Source organism: Neomonachus schauinslandi, chromosome 10 (assembly GCF_002201575.2).
Source record: "Neomonachus schauinslandi chromosome 10, ASM220157v2, whole genome shotgun sequence".
NCBI classification, from domain to species: domain Eukaryota; kingdom Metazoa; phylum Chordata; class Mammalia; order Carnivora; family Phocidae; genus Neomonachus; species Neomonachus schauinslandi.
The window spans coordinates 38,060,091-38,078,000 of record NC_058412.1 but is presented as its reverse complement, the minus strand read 5'-3'; the positions used below and the strand labels follow the sequence as shown (position 1 = coordinate 38,078,000).

The following is a 17,910-nucleotide window of genomic DNA, read 5'->3' as shown; positions in this document are numbered from 1 at the left end:
CATGTCTGGAGGACATTTTTTCAAGTGTCTTGCTTCTTTAAAAATAAATAAATAAACTGGGGAGGATTTTTACTCTAGAATAGTTCTGTACTTAATAAAAAGTGTTTTCCTACAAAGAACTGTTGAGCTAAAACAATGCCATGTATCCCTGTGGATTCCGAATTCCTGATGCACTAGCCCTAGTCTGAGGAACAAGGAGTTTGTCCAGACGTCTGATTTTGCAGGTGAGAAGCACGAAGCCCAAAGAAAAGGGGTTCTTCTTTCCATCTTGTCCTGCCTTCTAATCGGAAAAAATAAGGTTCCAGGGCGGCAGTGAAGATTGGGAGACTGACTGTCAGTGATTTGCCAGGTGCCTTAAAAACATGCCAAGTGAGGCTACAGGGCTGCGCTCACACTGGCCCTCCCTCCGGCGCCCTCCTGCACCTCTTCCCGCGCCGCTGCCTTCCGCGCTCGGCCTCACTCCCCCGCGGCCCTTCGCCCTCTCCCGGCGGAAGCCTGACCCTGCAGCCCAGGCCAGCGCGCACCGCCCGCGCCGCGGACCCGGTAACCGGCCCCCGCCCGGCCCGGGCAGCCCCTCCGGCCCCTCGGGCCCAGGCCAGCCGATCCCCGGGAGGGGGTAGGTGGGTGGGGGGGTGGCGCCGCTCGCTCGCCGCGGCGACCGCCCCACGCGAGCCGGCGCCCCCGCGGCCGGGCTCCACGCACACAGGCCGGCCGCGGGGACCCCTGCCGGCCTGCGCTTCCGCCGATCGCGGAGCCCTCCCGGGGGCGCGGAGCGGGGGGCGTCCGTAGCGGTTTATCTGCGCTCTTGAACTTCTCGCGGTTGGCTTCCGCTCGGCTGTGTCGGCCTCCCGGCCCCTTCTGTAACCTCTAGCTGCGGCGCTCGGCTCGGACTCGGAGGAACCTGGGTTTCCGAGGCTTTGCACCTTCTGTAGCGTTTCTGTAGTACCGTGTTTTGGGAGGCTCAAAACCTCCTTCCCTGACCCGGGGCCTGGTTAGCCGGAGGACTGGTCCCCGGTGGCCCTAGAGAGGCAGAGGCCTGCTTGAGCCTGCTGGGGCCTCCACCCCCGCCCCCCCGCCGCCCAGGGGCACTGTCTGCCTGCAATCAGTGGCCAGGGGCTCAGCTCCTCGGGTCCAAGTCCTTGCCCTGCCCCACCTTTTGTCAGAAGATTTCTTTACCAGCTGGCCCGTTCTGAAATGTTTCCTGGCCTTGGGGCTTTAAAACCAGAGCTCCTGGATTTACCACCTGGATCCAGAGAACGGTATTCAGAGCTCAAGCTCAGCTCCTCGACCTGGCACCTGGCTCCTGGGAACCTAACTGATGCAGCATTGTGACCACAGTTAGGCCTTGGGCGCTCTTGGATGCTCCTCCCCATAACCCCAATCGGAGTCCTGAGTCCACACAGGGCCAGTTAGCCTTGGCTAGACAGTCTTTAGGCTGGCTAGACAGTCTTTAGGGTAGCGTGCCAGCACTTCTAACGATTCCGGGATTAGGCTGAGAGGTAGGGCACTGGTTCTCAACTAGGATGACCAAACCGTTCTAGTTTGTCTGGCACTGAGGGGTTTCTTGGGACATGGGACTTTCGGTTTTAAAACTGGGAAGGTCTTGGGCAAAGTGGGACAAATTGGTTACTGTATTCTTACCCCTGGCTGCACAACAGCTTCACCCATGGAGCCTCTCATATAGAGGTTCTAATCTCATTGATCCAGGGAAGGCCCCAGATAGGAATACTTTTTTTAAAGTTCCCAAGTTGATTCCAACAAACTACCAAAGTGAGGAACCACTAGGTTATAGACAACCATTGACGGTGGTTACTTTTTGAGCAGAAGTGGACCCAGATATCTCTCAAAAGGGTGTACAACCAACTGTGGTGGTCCTCTCCTTATCAAGAGGGCTATCAAAATGGCAGTTGCCTTATTGCTATGATCTGTTCCCAGTTCCCTTACTCCTTGACCGTGAGGACCAAACTTTCTCCTTTCCTGAAATGACTTGGTACCCCCTCTCCCAAGGTCAGTGAATTTGCCTCATTTTGACTGGAGAGGTCATGATTTGGACAGTCCCAAATGAAGCTGGCATGAGACTCGACAGGGCTCCAGTCTCTCAGGCTGGGATGCTTACCCCCGTGAGTGGTGATCCAAGGGCTAGCTGAGGGTGCTGTGTACACTTCAGCTTCCTCCTGTGGGGTACTGAGCTTGGAGATCAGGTGCCTCTGGGACCGTTCCCTCTGCAGGCTACCAGGATCATGTGGTACATCAGCACTCGGGGGATGGCCCCACGGGTCAACTTTGAGGGGGCCCTCTTCTCTGGCTATGCTCCCGATGGAGGTCTCTTCATGCCCGAGGAGCTCCCACAGCTGGGCATAGAGACCCTGCGTCACTGGAGTACGCTCTCCTACCCCAGCCTGGTTAAGGAGCTGTGCACCCTCTTCATTGGTCCTGAGCTCATTCCAAGAGATGTCTTAAACGGTGAGCATCCCCCAGCCTCCCTACTCTCCCACCTCATTCCCCTGCCAGTCCAGCCCCCCACAGAGCTGCAATCCGTCACTTAACCCCTAGGAGGTTTCTAGTCCTATTTCTCAAACGTTGGCGTTTCCCCCCAGATTCTAGAATCCCAGAAATGGAAATATCCCCAAAGAGTTTATCCATTCCACCTTCCATCTCCAATGGGATGAATGCCATGGTGATCTGCAGAGAATGTTTTTCCTTTAGTTTATTTTTCAAAAATCTCTTTAAGACTAGAGACTTCACCAACATCCTGAGATGCTTGAATGTTGGGATATTTCCTACCTGTATGTATATAAAACACCTGGACCCTCAGATTACTGTTTTGTTTCCTTGAATGGTAATTTCAGAAGGGACTTGGAGAGTGTCCTGGACCAGCTCCTCTCAAACTGGAACGTGCCCATCGATTTCCCTGGGGATCCCGTTAAAATGCAGATTCTGATTCAGTAGGTCTGGGGTGGGGCCTGAGAATTCTGCATTCCTACCAAGCATCCAGATAATTCTAGTGCTGCTGGTCCATGGGCCCGACATGTGAACTAATCCACGACGTGATGGTGGGAGTTTAGGGCTGGGAAGAAGAGGACTGCTCTAGAATGTGGGCTGACAGCCCTGTTGGCATCACCTGGGCATTTATTAGAATTCTCTGCCTTCCTCAGGCCTGCTGAATGAGAATCGGCATTTTAAGATCCCAGGTGATTGGTTTGTCAATTAAAGTTTGAGAAGCACTACCTATGGTGGACCTGCCTTAGGTAGGATTATATGTGAACCATCCCAAAGTTCTGGTATCACAGGTGTGCAATTTAGTATAGCAAAAACAAACCATGTCTGGGCTTTAGGAGGGAACATGGGAAGAGATGAGACATTGATTTGTTTGTTGCACAATTGTTGAGTTGAAACTTGACTGGCATACATGCACGCAAGACATCCAAATGATGAAGTTTATAAAGTAAAAAATGGAAGTCTTATACTCTTTCTCTTCTCTGGGGGGCATCACTCTGAGGAATCCATGAACAGTGTGGTTCATGTCTTTGCAGACTTCTTCTTAGGATTAAGTAATTTTATTCATAGATAGTCTCCTTTGGGGTAAACATTTATGGTCTCTTATCTGGTAGCAGGAGAGAGAAACTTCACACTCAAAAGCATAAAGAGGGCGCCTGGGTGACTCAGTCGTTAAGCGTCTGCCTTCGGCACAGGTCATGATCCCAGGGTCCTGGGATCGAGCCCCGCATCGGGCTCCCTGCTCCGCGGGAAGCCTGCTTCTCCCTCTCCCACTGCCCCTGCTTGTGTTCCTTCTCTCACTGTGTCTCTCTCTGTCAAATAAATAAATAAATAAATTCTTAAAAAAAAAAAAGCATAAAGAAACGGGTGCAGGGGAGTGGAGAGGGGAGAGAGCCTGAGGCAGAGCTAATGCCCCTCCCCCACTGTCCCACCCCTCTCCCCGCACAGATCTGATCGACCGAGCCTTCCGCAGATTCCGTCACAGAGAGGTGGTCCATCTGTCCAGGCTGAGGAATGGGCTGAACGTGTTGGAGCTGTGGCATGGGGCCACGTACGCGTTTAAGGACCTGTCTCTGTGCTGCACAGCTCAGTTCCTGCAGTACTTCCTGGAGAAGGAGAAGAAGCACGTCACTGTGGTTGTAGGTGTGCATGGTGCGCGTGAGGGCCGGAGCCCCGTAGGTGCCCTGACGTGCCAGTATCTACCCACGGGATGCTCCGCATGCATGTCTGAAGGAGTGTGTGTGACTGGTTCTTCTAGAGCAGGGTTCGTCACCTTTTCCTGAGCTGTGGACCCTTGGACAGTTTGGTGGAGGCTACGGAACCTTCTCAGAAGAATATTTTAAGTACACAAAATATGTAAGATTGTGTGGTACCAAGTTCACAGATGCCCTGATTTCTGTCCCTGGATCTCTAGGAGGTTAATGGACCCCAGGTTAAGTACGAGGTTCCATCTCTTCAGGTATTTGAAGTAGACATTGCCTTCTGTGCAGCAATGCTTTAGGGACCTTTTCTTTCCTTTTCTGTCTCCTTGTTTTAAAGGGGAGGGTTATTTTTTCTTCCTATCCAGGAACATCTGGGGACACAGGAAGTGCTGCCATTGAGAGTGTTCAAGGAGCAAAGAACGTGGACATCATCGTTCTGCTGCCCCAGGGTCACTGCACGAAGATCCAAGAGCTCCAGATGACCACGGTGGTGAGGGAGAATGTCCATGTGTTTGGAGGTGAGTGCTGGGATGGAGGCTCAAGGGAGAGCATGGCCGCCTTGAGCGCGTCTGTTTTGGGAGATGGGCTGGAATACAACTGGTCCATTGATTAGTTGACCACCCTTGCTCCTACTTTGTCTCTGTCCTTCCCTCCCCTCATAAATCATGAGGTTGGTATATGCCTTGCCCAGCTTTGGGCAAGCTCTTGGCAACACAGTTTCATAAGCTACTGGAGGTGACAAGTGCATAAACCATTACTGACAGTATAACCCAACACCAAACCCCAAAGAATGCCACCTCTGTGTAGGTTCAACCTACTGGTACCATATATAAAGGCAGCCCCAGACCCATAGCCCAAGCCAAGTGACCTGGGCTTTGTTTCAGTGCACTGAACTTTAGAGGCCACAAAAATGTTAAATATTTTAAAAGAGTGTATCCTTACATGTTAACAGCTCAGGCCCTCCCTTATGGTGTAGAAACAACTAAGTCGTGCATTTGGTTAGCAGGTCTGGGAAATTACTCAATAGTACCCGCTGCTGGAGACACCTCTTCCTGAGCCACATCATGAATTGGCATTTTGTACTCACAGAAAAGCAAAAAATGATCTCCTTTAATGTCAGGGCATCTGTTCTATGGAAATCGAGACTCTAGAAGGGCAGAATGAGCTTGAATGGAGCCATAAACTCTTATTTCCACTTTTGCACACCTAGCTAGACCCCAGGTAGCCCTGAAGTAAGGGTAGGGATATGAGGAGTAGGGGGTCTTGGTGAGGTTTTGTACACTGTGGCCTTAGGAGAGCTGTCTCGGAGGCCTGGCTTGGTTTGGTCACTCACTTAGCAGGAGAGCAATGTTGGTAGCAGAAGACATTGCTCCTACAAATCGCCTGGCCTCCTGGTATATAATCCCACAGAGGATGTTTTCATAGAACACTGGTTTTGTCAAGGAGCAAAAAGCATAGTGCAAACAGACCTTACCCATGGCGGTAGCAGGAAGATCCTTCGTCCATTGGTTCAAAAGTAAGCAAAACCCCCTTCTACTCTTTAACAAGCACCTGCACATTTCAGTGAAAATTCTGGGTTTAGCTAATGCAGGTGTTGGGAAATCTTACACGTTAGTGTTGGCGGTTGCCTATATTTGGCTGCATTTTCCTGCACTCGTTGCAAAATTTTGATGTATGATATCTGGGCTCCTGAGGATCCCTATTATACTCTAAGCACTAAAATTGCTAGTTATGGATCCAGGACTTTCTTTGCCTAGAATCGAAGCAGAGAATAACATTTCTTATGTCTGTTCTGCCACCTTCTCCCTTCTTGCCTTATACCAGATATTGGAAGGCTTTTACCTAAGGGCTTGTGTGTAAGCTCGGTTCCTGACCACGGAGTGGAGAACGGTGCCCATTTGTAAAATAGTAGTAGAGCTAGAGATGTGGATGGTGATGAGTGCAACATGTTATGAATGTCTTCTTGCTGGAGCCCAAGGGGCATTTCTGTTTTATCCACGTTCTGAGCTTCAAGAAAATAAGACAGCGGACTTTAAAGAAATTAATTTTTGTTTCTAAATAGCACTGTTCAGGTCCTTCCTTTCATTCTGGAATCTTCTGATTTGGTTTCTAGGAGGATGTGTGTGTGTTCCAGAGCTAAGAGTGGACGTGTCTTTTCCCTTAGACCAGGGAGCTCAGGGAGTAGGGATGGGCCACCTGGATTGTTGTGTGTTGGACACTGATGTTTTTTAAAGTCATTAATTTCCATATATGTTTTATACTTGGTTCTTCTTGCACAGAATAATCAACAAGTGCTGGTTATACATTATTTGGGATATTTTTGGCTGGAAGTAACAGAAAATCTAACTCCGACCAGTCTGAATAAGAATATTTTCCAGCTTATATAACTGGAAGTCTAGAGGTGGGATGGGGTTCCTGAATAGTTGATTCAGTGACTCAGCAGTCCCTCAGCGGAGACCCAGGTTCTTGGCATTCTCTCCTCTGCCTTCCCCATCCTAAGGCTCATTTCTCTCATGGCATATGATGCTTACTTAAGGTAACTAAGTCTCTCTTCCTGTGGCTCCATCTTAAGAGCAGTAAATTTTTTCCTGGAACCCCAGCAAACATCCCGCTGGTGTGTGGATCTAGAGTCAGCCCCGTGGCCTCATTGCTGCTCTACAGTGAGAAGGGTAGAATGGATGAGAACCTTGGTGCTGACTCTGGCACTTCCTGCAGTAAATCTTACCCCTCTCCTTCAAGTTTGGATCCGGTGGAGAAATAGACCCAGGTTTCAGATAAGAGATCAATATTGGCTTGATTGCTAGTTGGGCTGGATTGAGGAGTGCAACTTGGACTAGTAGCCAACTCACCCATAAATTTACCCAGTAATTCATCCATAAATTAAACTGTGCCCACACCCAGCTCAGGGAGGAAAGGTCCATGCCAGCTTACCTACCACATGGGAGCAGAGAGCAGAATGCCTCTCTGTGATCTAACTGAGAGAGGGGCAGAGCATATGAGAACAGAGACTCTTTACCCCCACGTCCTGGTAGAGGACCGTGGAGTGAAGAAAGGATCAGCCTCTTGCCACCGCATAGCCTCATAAACCATCTCTCCTTGTTCCTGGAGAGTGGGGCAGGTGGGCACGGACTCCAAAGAGGAAGCCTTTTCCCAACCTCCCAGCAGGTTGATAATTTATGTCTAATTTTACACAATGGTAGAAACGTTGCAAGTATGACCACAAGAATATGAGACATGGTTTCTTTTCTTGAGTTGCTTAATTTCGAGTCTAGAAAGCCAGGCCAGGACATGGGAGAGCAGACACCAGGGCCTAGTGAAGGTCCCGGCTGGATGGGCCCAGTGTGCGAGAGCCTTGTGCCAGGCAAGTGCCGACCACCTGGGGGTTCTTCGTGCTCCTGATAGCTCCCCTCCCCCCTCTCCCCTGACAGTGGAGGGCAACAGCGACGAGCTTGATGAGCCAATCAAGGCTGTGTTTGCTGACGTGGCTTTTGTCAAGAAGCACAATCTGATGAGTCTGAATTCCATCAACTGGTCCCGGGTCCTCGTGCAAATGGCCCACCACTTCTTCGCTTACTTCCAGTGTGCGCCATCCTTAGACACGCACCCCCTGCCCCCCGTGGAAGTGGTTGTGCCAACAGGGGCTGCCGGTAACCTTGCAGGTAAGGAGACCCCTGGGCAGAAATGGGCTTTCTGGAAAAATCCCTGTGGCCCTCGTCCTCCCAGCTGCCCTTGGGCTGCAACTGTGAGGAGAAAGTTGGAGTCCCTGCTCTGAAGGTGACAGGCACCCAGGCAGAAGAAGACCCCAGCAAACGTCCCGGTCACTCCCTGGGAGGACCGCCCGGCCTCTTGCTGCAGGAGGGCAGGATGGGCTCGCCCCCCTCAGGGGGCTGTGGAGAGATGCGGTCATGGTTCAGCCGCTGTGGAGGCCTGCCATCGCCCGCTTCAGAGAGGCTGACTTTGCTCCCAGCCTCAGCCAGCTGCCCGCTATGAGGGCAACTGGCACAACACGTTCCCACCCCTAGAGTCACCACCCAGAGACCGTGTCAGGGGGAAAGATGTCTGGACTTTGGGTTCTGGCCCCAGCTGAGTGGCCCTGGGGCAGTCCCTTAGACCGGCTGCTCAGCTGTAAAAACAATATTGGATAGCTTATCCTATCTCTCAGGGCTCCTGTGAAGTGCAAGTAAGATCCTTCATGCGTGTGTATGAACTTCATGAAGATGCAGTGCCGTGCCGCTGCGTGGCCTTAAAATCGCCTTCTAGAATAATAATAAACATGCATCCCGCACTTGCTGTGCATCAGGCGCCCATCCAAGTGCTGTTCACGTATCACCTTGCTTAATGCTCACGCGCGCCTGTGAGGACGGTACTGTTGTCTCCACGTCGCGATGAGGAAGTGGGGGCACAGAGAAGTTGGCCAGCTTGCCCCCGCGGTCACAGCGGTCGGTGGCAGAGCCAGGACGACCACCCCGGCGGGCTGGCTCCAGAGCCCGCGTCCTCGTGAGCTTGCGAGGCTGCCTCCTCACGGGCACAGCTGTTTCTGATGGCTCTGTCCGTGGCTTTGCTTCTGATGGGCGCCAAGGATGGCTTCGGCGAGACCGAGAAAGCATCTCAGTGGTCCCGAGGCTGCCTGACTTCTTCCACTCCCACGGGGATGGGAAGAGCGGGGCTGGCGATTAGGGAAGGATAGCTCAGCGGTCTTCACCATCCACGGGGGGGTGGGGGCGGGGGGCCCCACAGCGCTCCCCGTTTGCATCAGCCTCCCGTGAATGGTGCCGCCTGCACGTGTCCCAGTGCCTCCCACAGTGGCTGGCACAAAACGAACATTTGCAGAGAGGGCGCCTATCGATCTCTGCTCCATCAGGAATTAGCCGTGTAAATTTAAGCTCCTGGGCCCTTTTGAGCATCCATTTCTCCTCTGCACGACGTTTACATGGGGATCAAGTGAAAATAAGAATGTGAAAGTGCTTTGCAAAATTCGGGGTGAGGTGTGGTGATCCCTAACTCCTCTTAATGACCCACCAGAGAGGAACCATTCGTGGAAGTATGTAAAACCCTCTCCCAGGGTGAGGAATTCCTTGTTTGTTCCATGCTGACAGGAACTGGTGGCTGGGAGGGTAGAGGGCACAGCTCTGTTCCCCCCCACCCAGGGGCCTCTCCAGGAGGGGCGGGGTGTCCACAGACGCTGCTTCTAGGAGGCTGAGTGGGGGTCATTTCAACTTCCCAGAACCTTCATTTTCTCTTCTGCAAGTGGTAGCGAGCATGTGTGCCCGGTGTGTGTGTGTGTGTGTGTGTGTGTGTGAGAGAGAGAGAGAGAGAGAGAGAGACAGAGGGAGAGAGAGAGAGAGGGAGAGAGGGAGGGAGGAAGGGAGGGAGGGGGGAAGGGAAGGAGGGAGAAACGTGGAGGTGGAGAAGAATATCAGGGAACAGTAACATCTCCTCTTCTTTCCTGTTTTGTGTGTGTGTGTGAGTGACAGCTTGTTACACGATTCACATACTATACAATTCACCTGTTTAAAGGATACAACTGAATAGTTTTTAGTATATGTGCAGATTTGTGCAACCACCCCCACAGTTAATTTCAGAATATTTTTATCACATGGAAAAGAAATCCTGTTCCCTTTAGCAGTGACTCCCCATTTCCCCTCATCTCCCCAGCTCTAGGCAACCATTGATCTATTTTGTCTCTATCGATTTGTCTATTCTGGACGTTTTATATAAATAAAATCATATAATATGTAACCTTTTGTGTCTAGCTTCTTTCACTTAATATGTTTTCAAGTTTCACATATTTGTAGCATGTATCAGTTACTTCGTTCTTTCTATGGCTGAATAATATTCCATTGTATGCATATACCACATTTTGTTTATCCATTTATCAGTTATTAGACATTTGGATTGCTTCGATTTTGTAACTATTATGAATAATGCTGCTGTAAACATTGGTGCCTAAGTTTTTGTGTGGACCAGTATTTTCATTTTTCGAGTATATATACCTACGAGTAGAATTTCTGGGTCACATGGTAAGTCTATGCTTAACTTTTTGAGGAACTGTCAGACTTTTCCAAAGCAGCTGCACCATTTTGTATTCCCATCAGCAGTGTATGAGGGTTTCAGTTTCTCCACAGCCCCACCAACACTTTGATTCTAGCCATCCTAATGGACATGCATTGGTATGTCACTGTGACTTTGGTTTCTATTTTCCTGATGTTGAGTATCTTTTATGTTCTCACTGGCCATGTGTATATCTTCTAGAGAAATGTTTTTCCAAGTCTTTTGCCCACTTTTAAATTGGACCATTCGTATTTTTATTGTTGAGTTTGAAGAGTTATTTTTTTTTAAAGATTTTATTTATTTATTTGACAGAGAGAGACACAGCGAGAGAGGGAACACCAGCAGGGGGAGTGGGAGAGGGAGAAGCAGGCTCCCCGCAGAGCAGGGAGCCCGACGCGGGACTCGATCCCAGGATCCTGGGATCATGACCTGAGCTGAAGGCAGTCGCTTAACCAACTGAGCCACCCAGGCGCCCCTGAAGAGTTATTTACATATTCTGTATGCTAGTCCTTTATCAGATATACAATCTGCAAATATTTTTTCCCATTCTGTGAGCTGCATTTTCGTTTTCTTGATCATGCCCTTTGAAGCACAAATCTTCAACATCTTCAAAAGCACCAAAGTTTCTTAATTTTTATGAAGTTCAGTTTATCTAAATTTCCTTTTATTTCTTGTACTTCGGGCGTCATGTCTGAGACCTTTGTTCTCCTCTCTTGTCTTAAGCTGGGTGCATTGCTCAGAAGATGGGCCTGCCCATCCGCCTGGTCGTGGCAGTGAACCGTAATGACATCATCCACAGGACTGTGCAGCGGGGAGACTTCTCTCTGTCCAAGGCTGTCGAACCAACCTTGGCATCAGCTATGGACATTCAGGTAGGACCTGTGGGAAAGTGGGCACCTGGCCCAGGTGTTGACTCGGTGGGGATGGACAAGGGCTGAAATCAGTGTGGCCCCTGGCACCCTGCCTTCCTGCCCAGGTGCCCTACAACATGGAGAGGATCTTCTGGCTGCTGTTGGCCTCTGACAGCCAGGGGACAAGAGCCCTCATGGAGGAGTTTGAAAGGACCCAAAGCACGAGTCTACCCAAGGAACTGCACAGCAAGGTCAGTCACCACTCACGCACCACGGAGACAGCAAAGGGTGCAGCCATGAAACCCAACGTGGGTTTGGAAATCTGGTTACGGGAAGAGGGCACCTGTTTCTTGAGCACCTGCTATGAGGTGGGCAGCTTTGCAGTCACTTTCTATGGATTAATTTATTGAATGAGGAGACGCAGTAGAGAGCATTGATTTAGAGTCAGACAGGGCCTGGCTCCAAGCCGGCCATGAAAACTTGGGCCCATTTCTTAAACTCTGTGCCTCAGTTTCCTCATATGTAGAGTGGGGCTAATGAGAATGCCTATTGCTATTGAAAACTGAAGTCAAATAATGCCCATGAAGCACTTCGTACACTGCCTGGAAATATAGGGCTTGATACATTAACTATTATTATTTTTATTTATTATTGTTGTTGATTTTCAGCAGTAGCAACAATTGGCAGCCATTTTGCCCATCCAGTTTGAACAGAGACCATTATCCTCTTGAGTTTTTTTTCTTTTTAAAAAGGAAAGGAGAAATTTTATTTCTTCAGAGTGGTAGGAATCTAGTTAGGAAGGACTGCTTTTATTTTATTTATTTATTTATTTGTTTATTTATTTATTTATTTATTTATTTAACTTTATTTTATTTTTGAGAGGGAGAGAGCGAGAGAGTGCACACACGTGCAAGTGGATGGGGTTGGGGGAGAAACAGAGGCAGAGGGAGAGAAAATCTTAAGCACGCTCCACGCTCAGCACGGAGCCCGAGACAGGGCTTGAGCTCACGATCCTGAGATCATGACCTGAGCCAAAATCAAGAGTCCAACGCTTAACTGACTGAGCCACCCAGGTGCCCGATGGCTTTTATTTAAATGCAACCTGGTGATGGTCCACCTTTAATGTTCTCTACCACATCCCACCAAGTCATCCAGGCCATATGTCCAGTGACCAGGACCTCACTACCTCACACCAGCTCTCATCGTTGCAAAGTTCTGTGTGTTGAGCTGGAATCTCCTCCTTCCAACCTGTGCGCTGGGGAGCAGTGTGATTCCCATATTGGAAGAGAATCTCCATTTCTCTGCTGAGTCTTCCCGGTTCCTCTAGCCGTCCCTCACATGACCTAATTTCGCCTAGTCAGTGACTGTCTTAAAGGGTTGCTCCTAGAACTGGACACAGTTCTCTGGGCTTAGCCACCCGTTGCAGACCGAAGTGGCATTTCAGTGTTTCCTGTGATGCAACCTTAGTTGGGGCTACTATAACAAAGTAGAGACTGGGTGGCTTATAAACCACATACCTCTGTCTCTCATAGTTCTGGACGCCAAAAGTCTGAGATCAGGGTGCCAGCATGGTTGGGTTCTGGTGGGAGCAACTTCCATAGAAATGGTAGACGGTCAATGTGTTGTCATGGTCTCACGTGGTGAAAAGACACGCAGCTAGCTCTCTGGCCTCTTCTTATAAAGACACTAATTCTGTTCACGACGGCGCCACCCTCATGACATGGGATTGGGATTAAGTTTTTCATATATGAATTTGAGCGGGGGGAGGGGGACACAAACATTCAGACCATAACACAACCAAAGATCAACATATTCAGTTAATGGTTTGTTTTGATACCCCGTTCCTTCTGCTCACGTAAATGAGGTGCTCCAGGAACACAGACACCAGATCCCGCCCTGCTTCATTCTCTCCCTGGCTGTACACGGACAAGACTTTCCATCTGCTGGAACAGCCATCATTCACTCACTCATTCGTTCATTCATTCATTTATTCAATGTATCTCCTGTAAGCTGGGAACTGTGCTAGGTGCTGGAGATACAAAGATAGAGAAAACACATTCTCTGTCTTCTGTGAACCCTAATGGGACAGGTAGCTGTACAAATGATTTATGACACCCTGTGGTCTCTGCTGCAGGCAAGTATAAGCAGGGTGATTGGCACATCGATAGCATGCAATAGATTTTCAGAAAATGATCAGATCAACCCTCCACACTGAGGGGGCAGTGGGGAATCTTCCTCTGTGGATTGGGGGGAGGCTTCCTGGAGGAGGTGTGACCTGGGCTGGGTGGGAACTCACTGGAAGGTATTCTTGCCCCCACAGGGAAGGGGTGTGCCAACGATAGGGCACCAGGAATGTTTGAAAGCCCTTAACCTTCTGTGTTTTGTCTTTTTGCTGAACAAGACTATAGACTGACTTGCTAAATCACGAGCTAATCCTGACTAAATTTACTGACCTGAAACTCAAAGGATCCTTCCCCGAAGCTGAGGGAATCGACTTAAAACTGGGAAACACGGGGAGCCAGATTTTTCTCTGAGCTGAAGTTGAGCAACTTAGTCTGAAGATTCCATCTGAGGGTCTGGTGTTGCCTGCCTCTGTGATGTAGTGAGTTTTGGGTCACTTTCCACGGGTTCCTCCCCGACCCTGATTCCCACCCCTCTGACCCTGGGACCTGTCAGCTTTCGGAGGCCGTGACGTCTGAGTCAGTGTCGGATGAAGCCATCACCCGGACCATGGGTCGCTGTTGGGAAGAGAACCACTACCTGCTGTGCCCTCACTCGGCCGTGGCCGTGAGTTACCATTACCAGCAGACGAACAGGCAGCAGCCCAGGTACGGGCCGTGGGCGCCTGGGTCACCGGGGTACTCTGGCTTTCGGGGGCCCTCCTCCTCCCCAAGCAGGGGAGACAGGAATCTGCACCAGTGGCTTTCCTGAGCATGACGGGTGCTGTGTGGAGTTGTGCCCTGAGAACTGTGGTCCTGGAGGAGGGTGTGTGATAGCTGTCTGGGGGCGGCCACTGAGACGTGGTGGTTGAGCTGGGTCCCCCACAAAGAGGAGCAGTTTCCCTGGCAGTGTCATTGTCGAGATAAGTTCAAGGTACCCAACATCTGCCTCTTTCTCTCTCTCCCTTTCTTCTCTGTGCACCATCCTATCCCTTCCTCCCCTGTTCCTTCTCCTCCTCCCTCCTCGCTTTCTCCTTTCCACATCTGTCCATCTGGTCTCTCGGCCGCCCTCCTGTTCCCACCTGCCTCACCCCACAGCCTTCCCCGGTGCTGTCTGGCCCCCGCCTCTGCAGCCAAGTTCCCAGAAGCTGTCCTGGCTGCAGGGCTGACCCCAGAGACCCCTGAGGACATCCTAGCCCTGGAGTTCAAGGAGACGCGCTGCACTCCGATGCGGAAGGGTGACGACTGGACGCTGATGCTTCGGAACACCATTGAGGGCCTGAGCTGGCAGCAGAGGGCTCAGTCCTGAATGCTCCGGAATAGCCAGGCTGGATTTGACTTGAGTCAAGTTGCCCTGTTGCTCTTGTATCAGGGTCCCCTGTTCTATGAACCCAGGGCAGGTATCACAGCACCACTAAATAAAGTCCAAATGCCTGCATTTCCGTAGGTACCTCCGTAACCACGCTGCCCCGGAGAAGTCACACTGTGTTTTCCTCTGAAAATATAACTCACCCTCTCCCCTCTCCGTGCCTTCCACCCTGCCTTTGCCTCTGGGAGACTGTCCTTCCTTGATGAGTCTTGGTCGCTGCAAATTGTTTAACTGCCAAGTTGTCCCTCATGAGCCCAGATGGAAATAAGGGCTCCTGATCCTGGCAGAACATCAATGGTAGCTTTCCTAAGGCATGTGTTCCCTTCTACCCTGTTTTATTCGCTCCACATTAGACATTACCTCCCCGTCTCAAAGCTTCTCGAAGACAAGAACCACTGTTTAACACAACGGGCTGAAACCTTTTGGGTTTGCCCCTATTGATCAAAACATTTTTAAAATTTGTTCTCCCGACATGTGTATACTAAATTATATATAAACTACACAAACCATATGCTAAAATATGAATGAAGGGCTAATGATAAAAACATATATTGACCTTTCCTCCGCATACTCCAGTGCCTTGTCTTATGGACCCATCTTTGGCAGTCCTAACTGAGCTTGGTGTCTGGTGCATTCCGTAACCAGCAGGAACCAGCATGCCTGTGATTCCCCATCTGCCCGATGACTGTGTGATGGTTCTCAAAGTGTGGCCCTTGGGTCTCCTCAAAATGCACACTTCTGGCCACCTTCACAGGTGAATCTCTGGGTATGGGATGGACATCATCTGCAGTTCTTACAAATTCCCTGAGTAAGTCTTCCATGTGCTCTAACTCCCCCTGGCTGGGGAGTTTAAGGTGATAAGTAATTTCTTGTTTATCAATTATGAGGTGTACTTTATTTTCACGAGGGCATGCTTTATGGCTCCTACTGTTTCCATAATCTAGCCTTGCACTGTCGAATTCAGTAGTTACTAACCACATGTGACTCTGAGCACTTGAAATGTGAATAGTACAATTAAAGAACTGAATTTTTAATTTTTAAAAATTTTAATTAATTTACATTTAAATTTCAAAACTATTACTTGATTCAGTTATTAAAAAAACCTTTTAAGTATGGTTGGAAAAATGCAGGTATTTGAATCTGCTTTTTCAGCTGTAAATTTTATGAAGTCTAAATACAGATAAGTATTTCCAATGAAAATTGAGTGTTCTAATTGAAATATACCATAAGTGTAAAATATATATTGGATTTCAAAGACTTCGAATGAAAGAAATTTGCAATATCTCAGGAATAATTTTATATTGATCACATGTTGGAAAGACAATATTTGGATGTATTAGGTTAAATAAAATATACCATTAAAATTAATTCCATCTGTTTCTTTTCCTTTTACTAGGATGTTTAAAGTTATATATGGGGCTTGCCTTTGTGGCTCGTGTTGCATTTCCATGGACAGCAGTGATCTAGAGTTTAGCATTGGCTTCGGGTACACATGAACGCACTGTAGATAGGTGCGGGTTTAGTTATATTACTGGGTTCAAATTCTGTATGAATTGAGGGGGGTGTGTTTAGACCAACACAAACATGTAAAGGTGAACGCAAGCCTTATGTTCTGGATCGGGGGGCAACCTTTGGAACACAGGTGAGAGAGGTGAGTCAGGCACAGCATGGAGGGAGTTTGGGAACCGCTAGAAGATGCTGTTGCTACCATTCTGAGGGCCCCCCGGAGAAAGCATCCTGCCTCCAAAGCCCTCCTCCTGTGCACTGAGGTCTAAAGGAGCTGGTCACCCGGGTTGATCTCTGCCTGTCATTCCCACAGCAGAGCATGCCAGCCCCACATCTCTCTGTGCCCAGGGAGAGAAGGAAGAGGCTGGAGGGCGCCCCCTACTGGAAAATTTGACGTCGGAGTGTGGCATTCATTACAAAGGGGGAAGGGCAGGAACGCTGGATCCGCAGGAGGATGGATAGAACATTCCTAAAGGAACGACAGTGGCCAAAGCCCTGGGCAGTTCCGGAGACACTGTAATATCTACACCAGCAAACAGGATGGAGCCTCGGGGCCCGTTTATCCACTAGGCACTACAGGTCTGATGCTTAGGAGTCACGATACATTTAGAGGCCTATGAAAATGTTTTCATTTCTTTTAAAATCAAAAGAAACAATGAATACAATCCAGCTTGGCTTCTATTTATCTTTATACCAGCCTACTTGTACAATAGAATTTTTAACATTCGTTAGAGAGGAAGAGGCCCATGCAAAAGTGTCCAGAAGTCATCAGGTGGGCCTGATCGAACCTACTCTGTGCAGGTAATGCTTTACAAAGTAACTAATTGAATCCTGCCCCCTGTGACAGGGGTATTGCTCTTATCTGCATTTTGCAGATGAAGGAACCGAGGCCCCTGGCTAGGGTGGCACCACTAGGCTGCAGAGAGGCTGGGACTTGAACCCAGGTACTGTGGCTTCAAGTTCAACGGACAGTTTCTATCACACTGTGTCTTCCGTAGCTGGTCTGCGATCAGCTGCTCTCCATCTTTCCCCAGGCTGTGGCCCTGCTTCTGGGCCTCCTCCACTCTCCCCTTCACGGATGGATTTGGGAGCGTGGCTTTGTGTCTCTGAGAGGCCCGCCGGGGGGGCTGCTGCAGCCCTGCTTTGCAGGTCCAACAGACCCTGGCCCTGGCTCCCAGGAAGCACTGTGGGCTGGCCTGAGCTGCTGGTTCCTCATCTTTTGCTGCCATGTTTCTGAGGGCCTCGGGGCAGTGCTGGGGTCATAAGAGTCCCCCAAATGCCCACCCTCTGGATGGTTCAGAGACCTATCCAGCTCTGAGAGGTCACCACACCTGGAAGAAGGGACTGTAATAAAGCCACTGAACACAGCACAAATAGATGCGAAACATGAACTACAGGATATCCTGGCCACCGGGAATCTTGGGGGCCGGTGGAGGAGTAGGGCAATTCTGAAGGGAAAATCCGAAGAAGCACCCACTCCGTAAACATACACACAGCCCGGCTGTCCACACACACACACACACATCTATGCACCTACACACATACACACGCATCCCATGGGCACCAGACAAAGTTAGAACGAGGTGAAGCGGTCCTTCCCGAGTCCACCACTTACTGGCCGCGGGATCACAAGCCATTTCACCTTTGTGAGCTTCCGGTTCCTGGTTGGCTAATGCCAGTCCTTACCTGGCTGGTTTGTTTTGAGGATTACATGAGATAATGTATTTCCAAGGGCTAGGTAAATGCTAAAATGCTACACAAATGGTTCTTCTTAT

At 49.7% G+C, this 17,910-nt stretch overlaps 1 protein-coding gene across 2 annotated transcripts; it reads left to right on the top strand.

Annotated features, from left to right (window-relative positions):
* Nucleotides 1–2,240: 2,240 nt before the first annotated feature.
* THNSL2 (threonine synthase like 2) lies at nt 2,241–15,636 on the top strand. Of its 2 annotated transcripts, XM_021697550.1 has the most exons (8): nt 2,241–2,463; nt 3,946–4,140; nt 4,565–4,717; nt 7,628–7,858; nt 10,974–11,122; nt 11,227–11,352; nt 13,778–13,929; nt 14,359–15,636. In XM_021697550.1, the coding sequence occupies exons 1-8, from the start codon at nt 2,241–2,243 to the stop codon at nt 14,567–14,569; spliced, it is 1,440 nt and encodes a 479-aa protein (XP_021553225.1). In that variant the 3' UTR covers nt 14,570–15,636. The 2 variants fall into 2 exon arrangements, with proteins under 2 accessions (XP_021553225.1, XP_044774724.1); XM_044918789.1 differs by lacking the exon at nt 13,778–13,929 and having other exon boundaries at nt 14,359–14,465.
* The last annotated feature ends 2,274 nt before the right edge of the window (nt 15,637–17,910 follow it).

What these genes read in the sequence shown, in the direction of transcription:
- THNSL2 (XM_021697550.1), top strand. Translation starts at nt 2,241, where the DNA reads ATGTGGTACATCAGCACTCGGGGGATGGCCCCACGGGTCAACTTTGAG. An exon ending in GCACGTCACTGTGGTTGTAG is followed by an intron (nt 4,141 to 4,564) that starts GTGTGCATGGTG and finishes CTTCCTATCCAG; the next exon opens with GAACATCTGGGGACACAGGA. An exon ending in ACGAACAGGCAGCAGCCCAG is followed by an intron (nt 13,930 to 14,358) that starts GTACGGGCCGTG and finishes CTCACCCCACAG; the next exon opens with CCTTCCCCGGTGCTGTCTGG.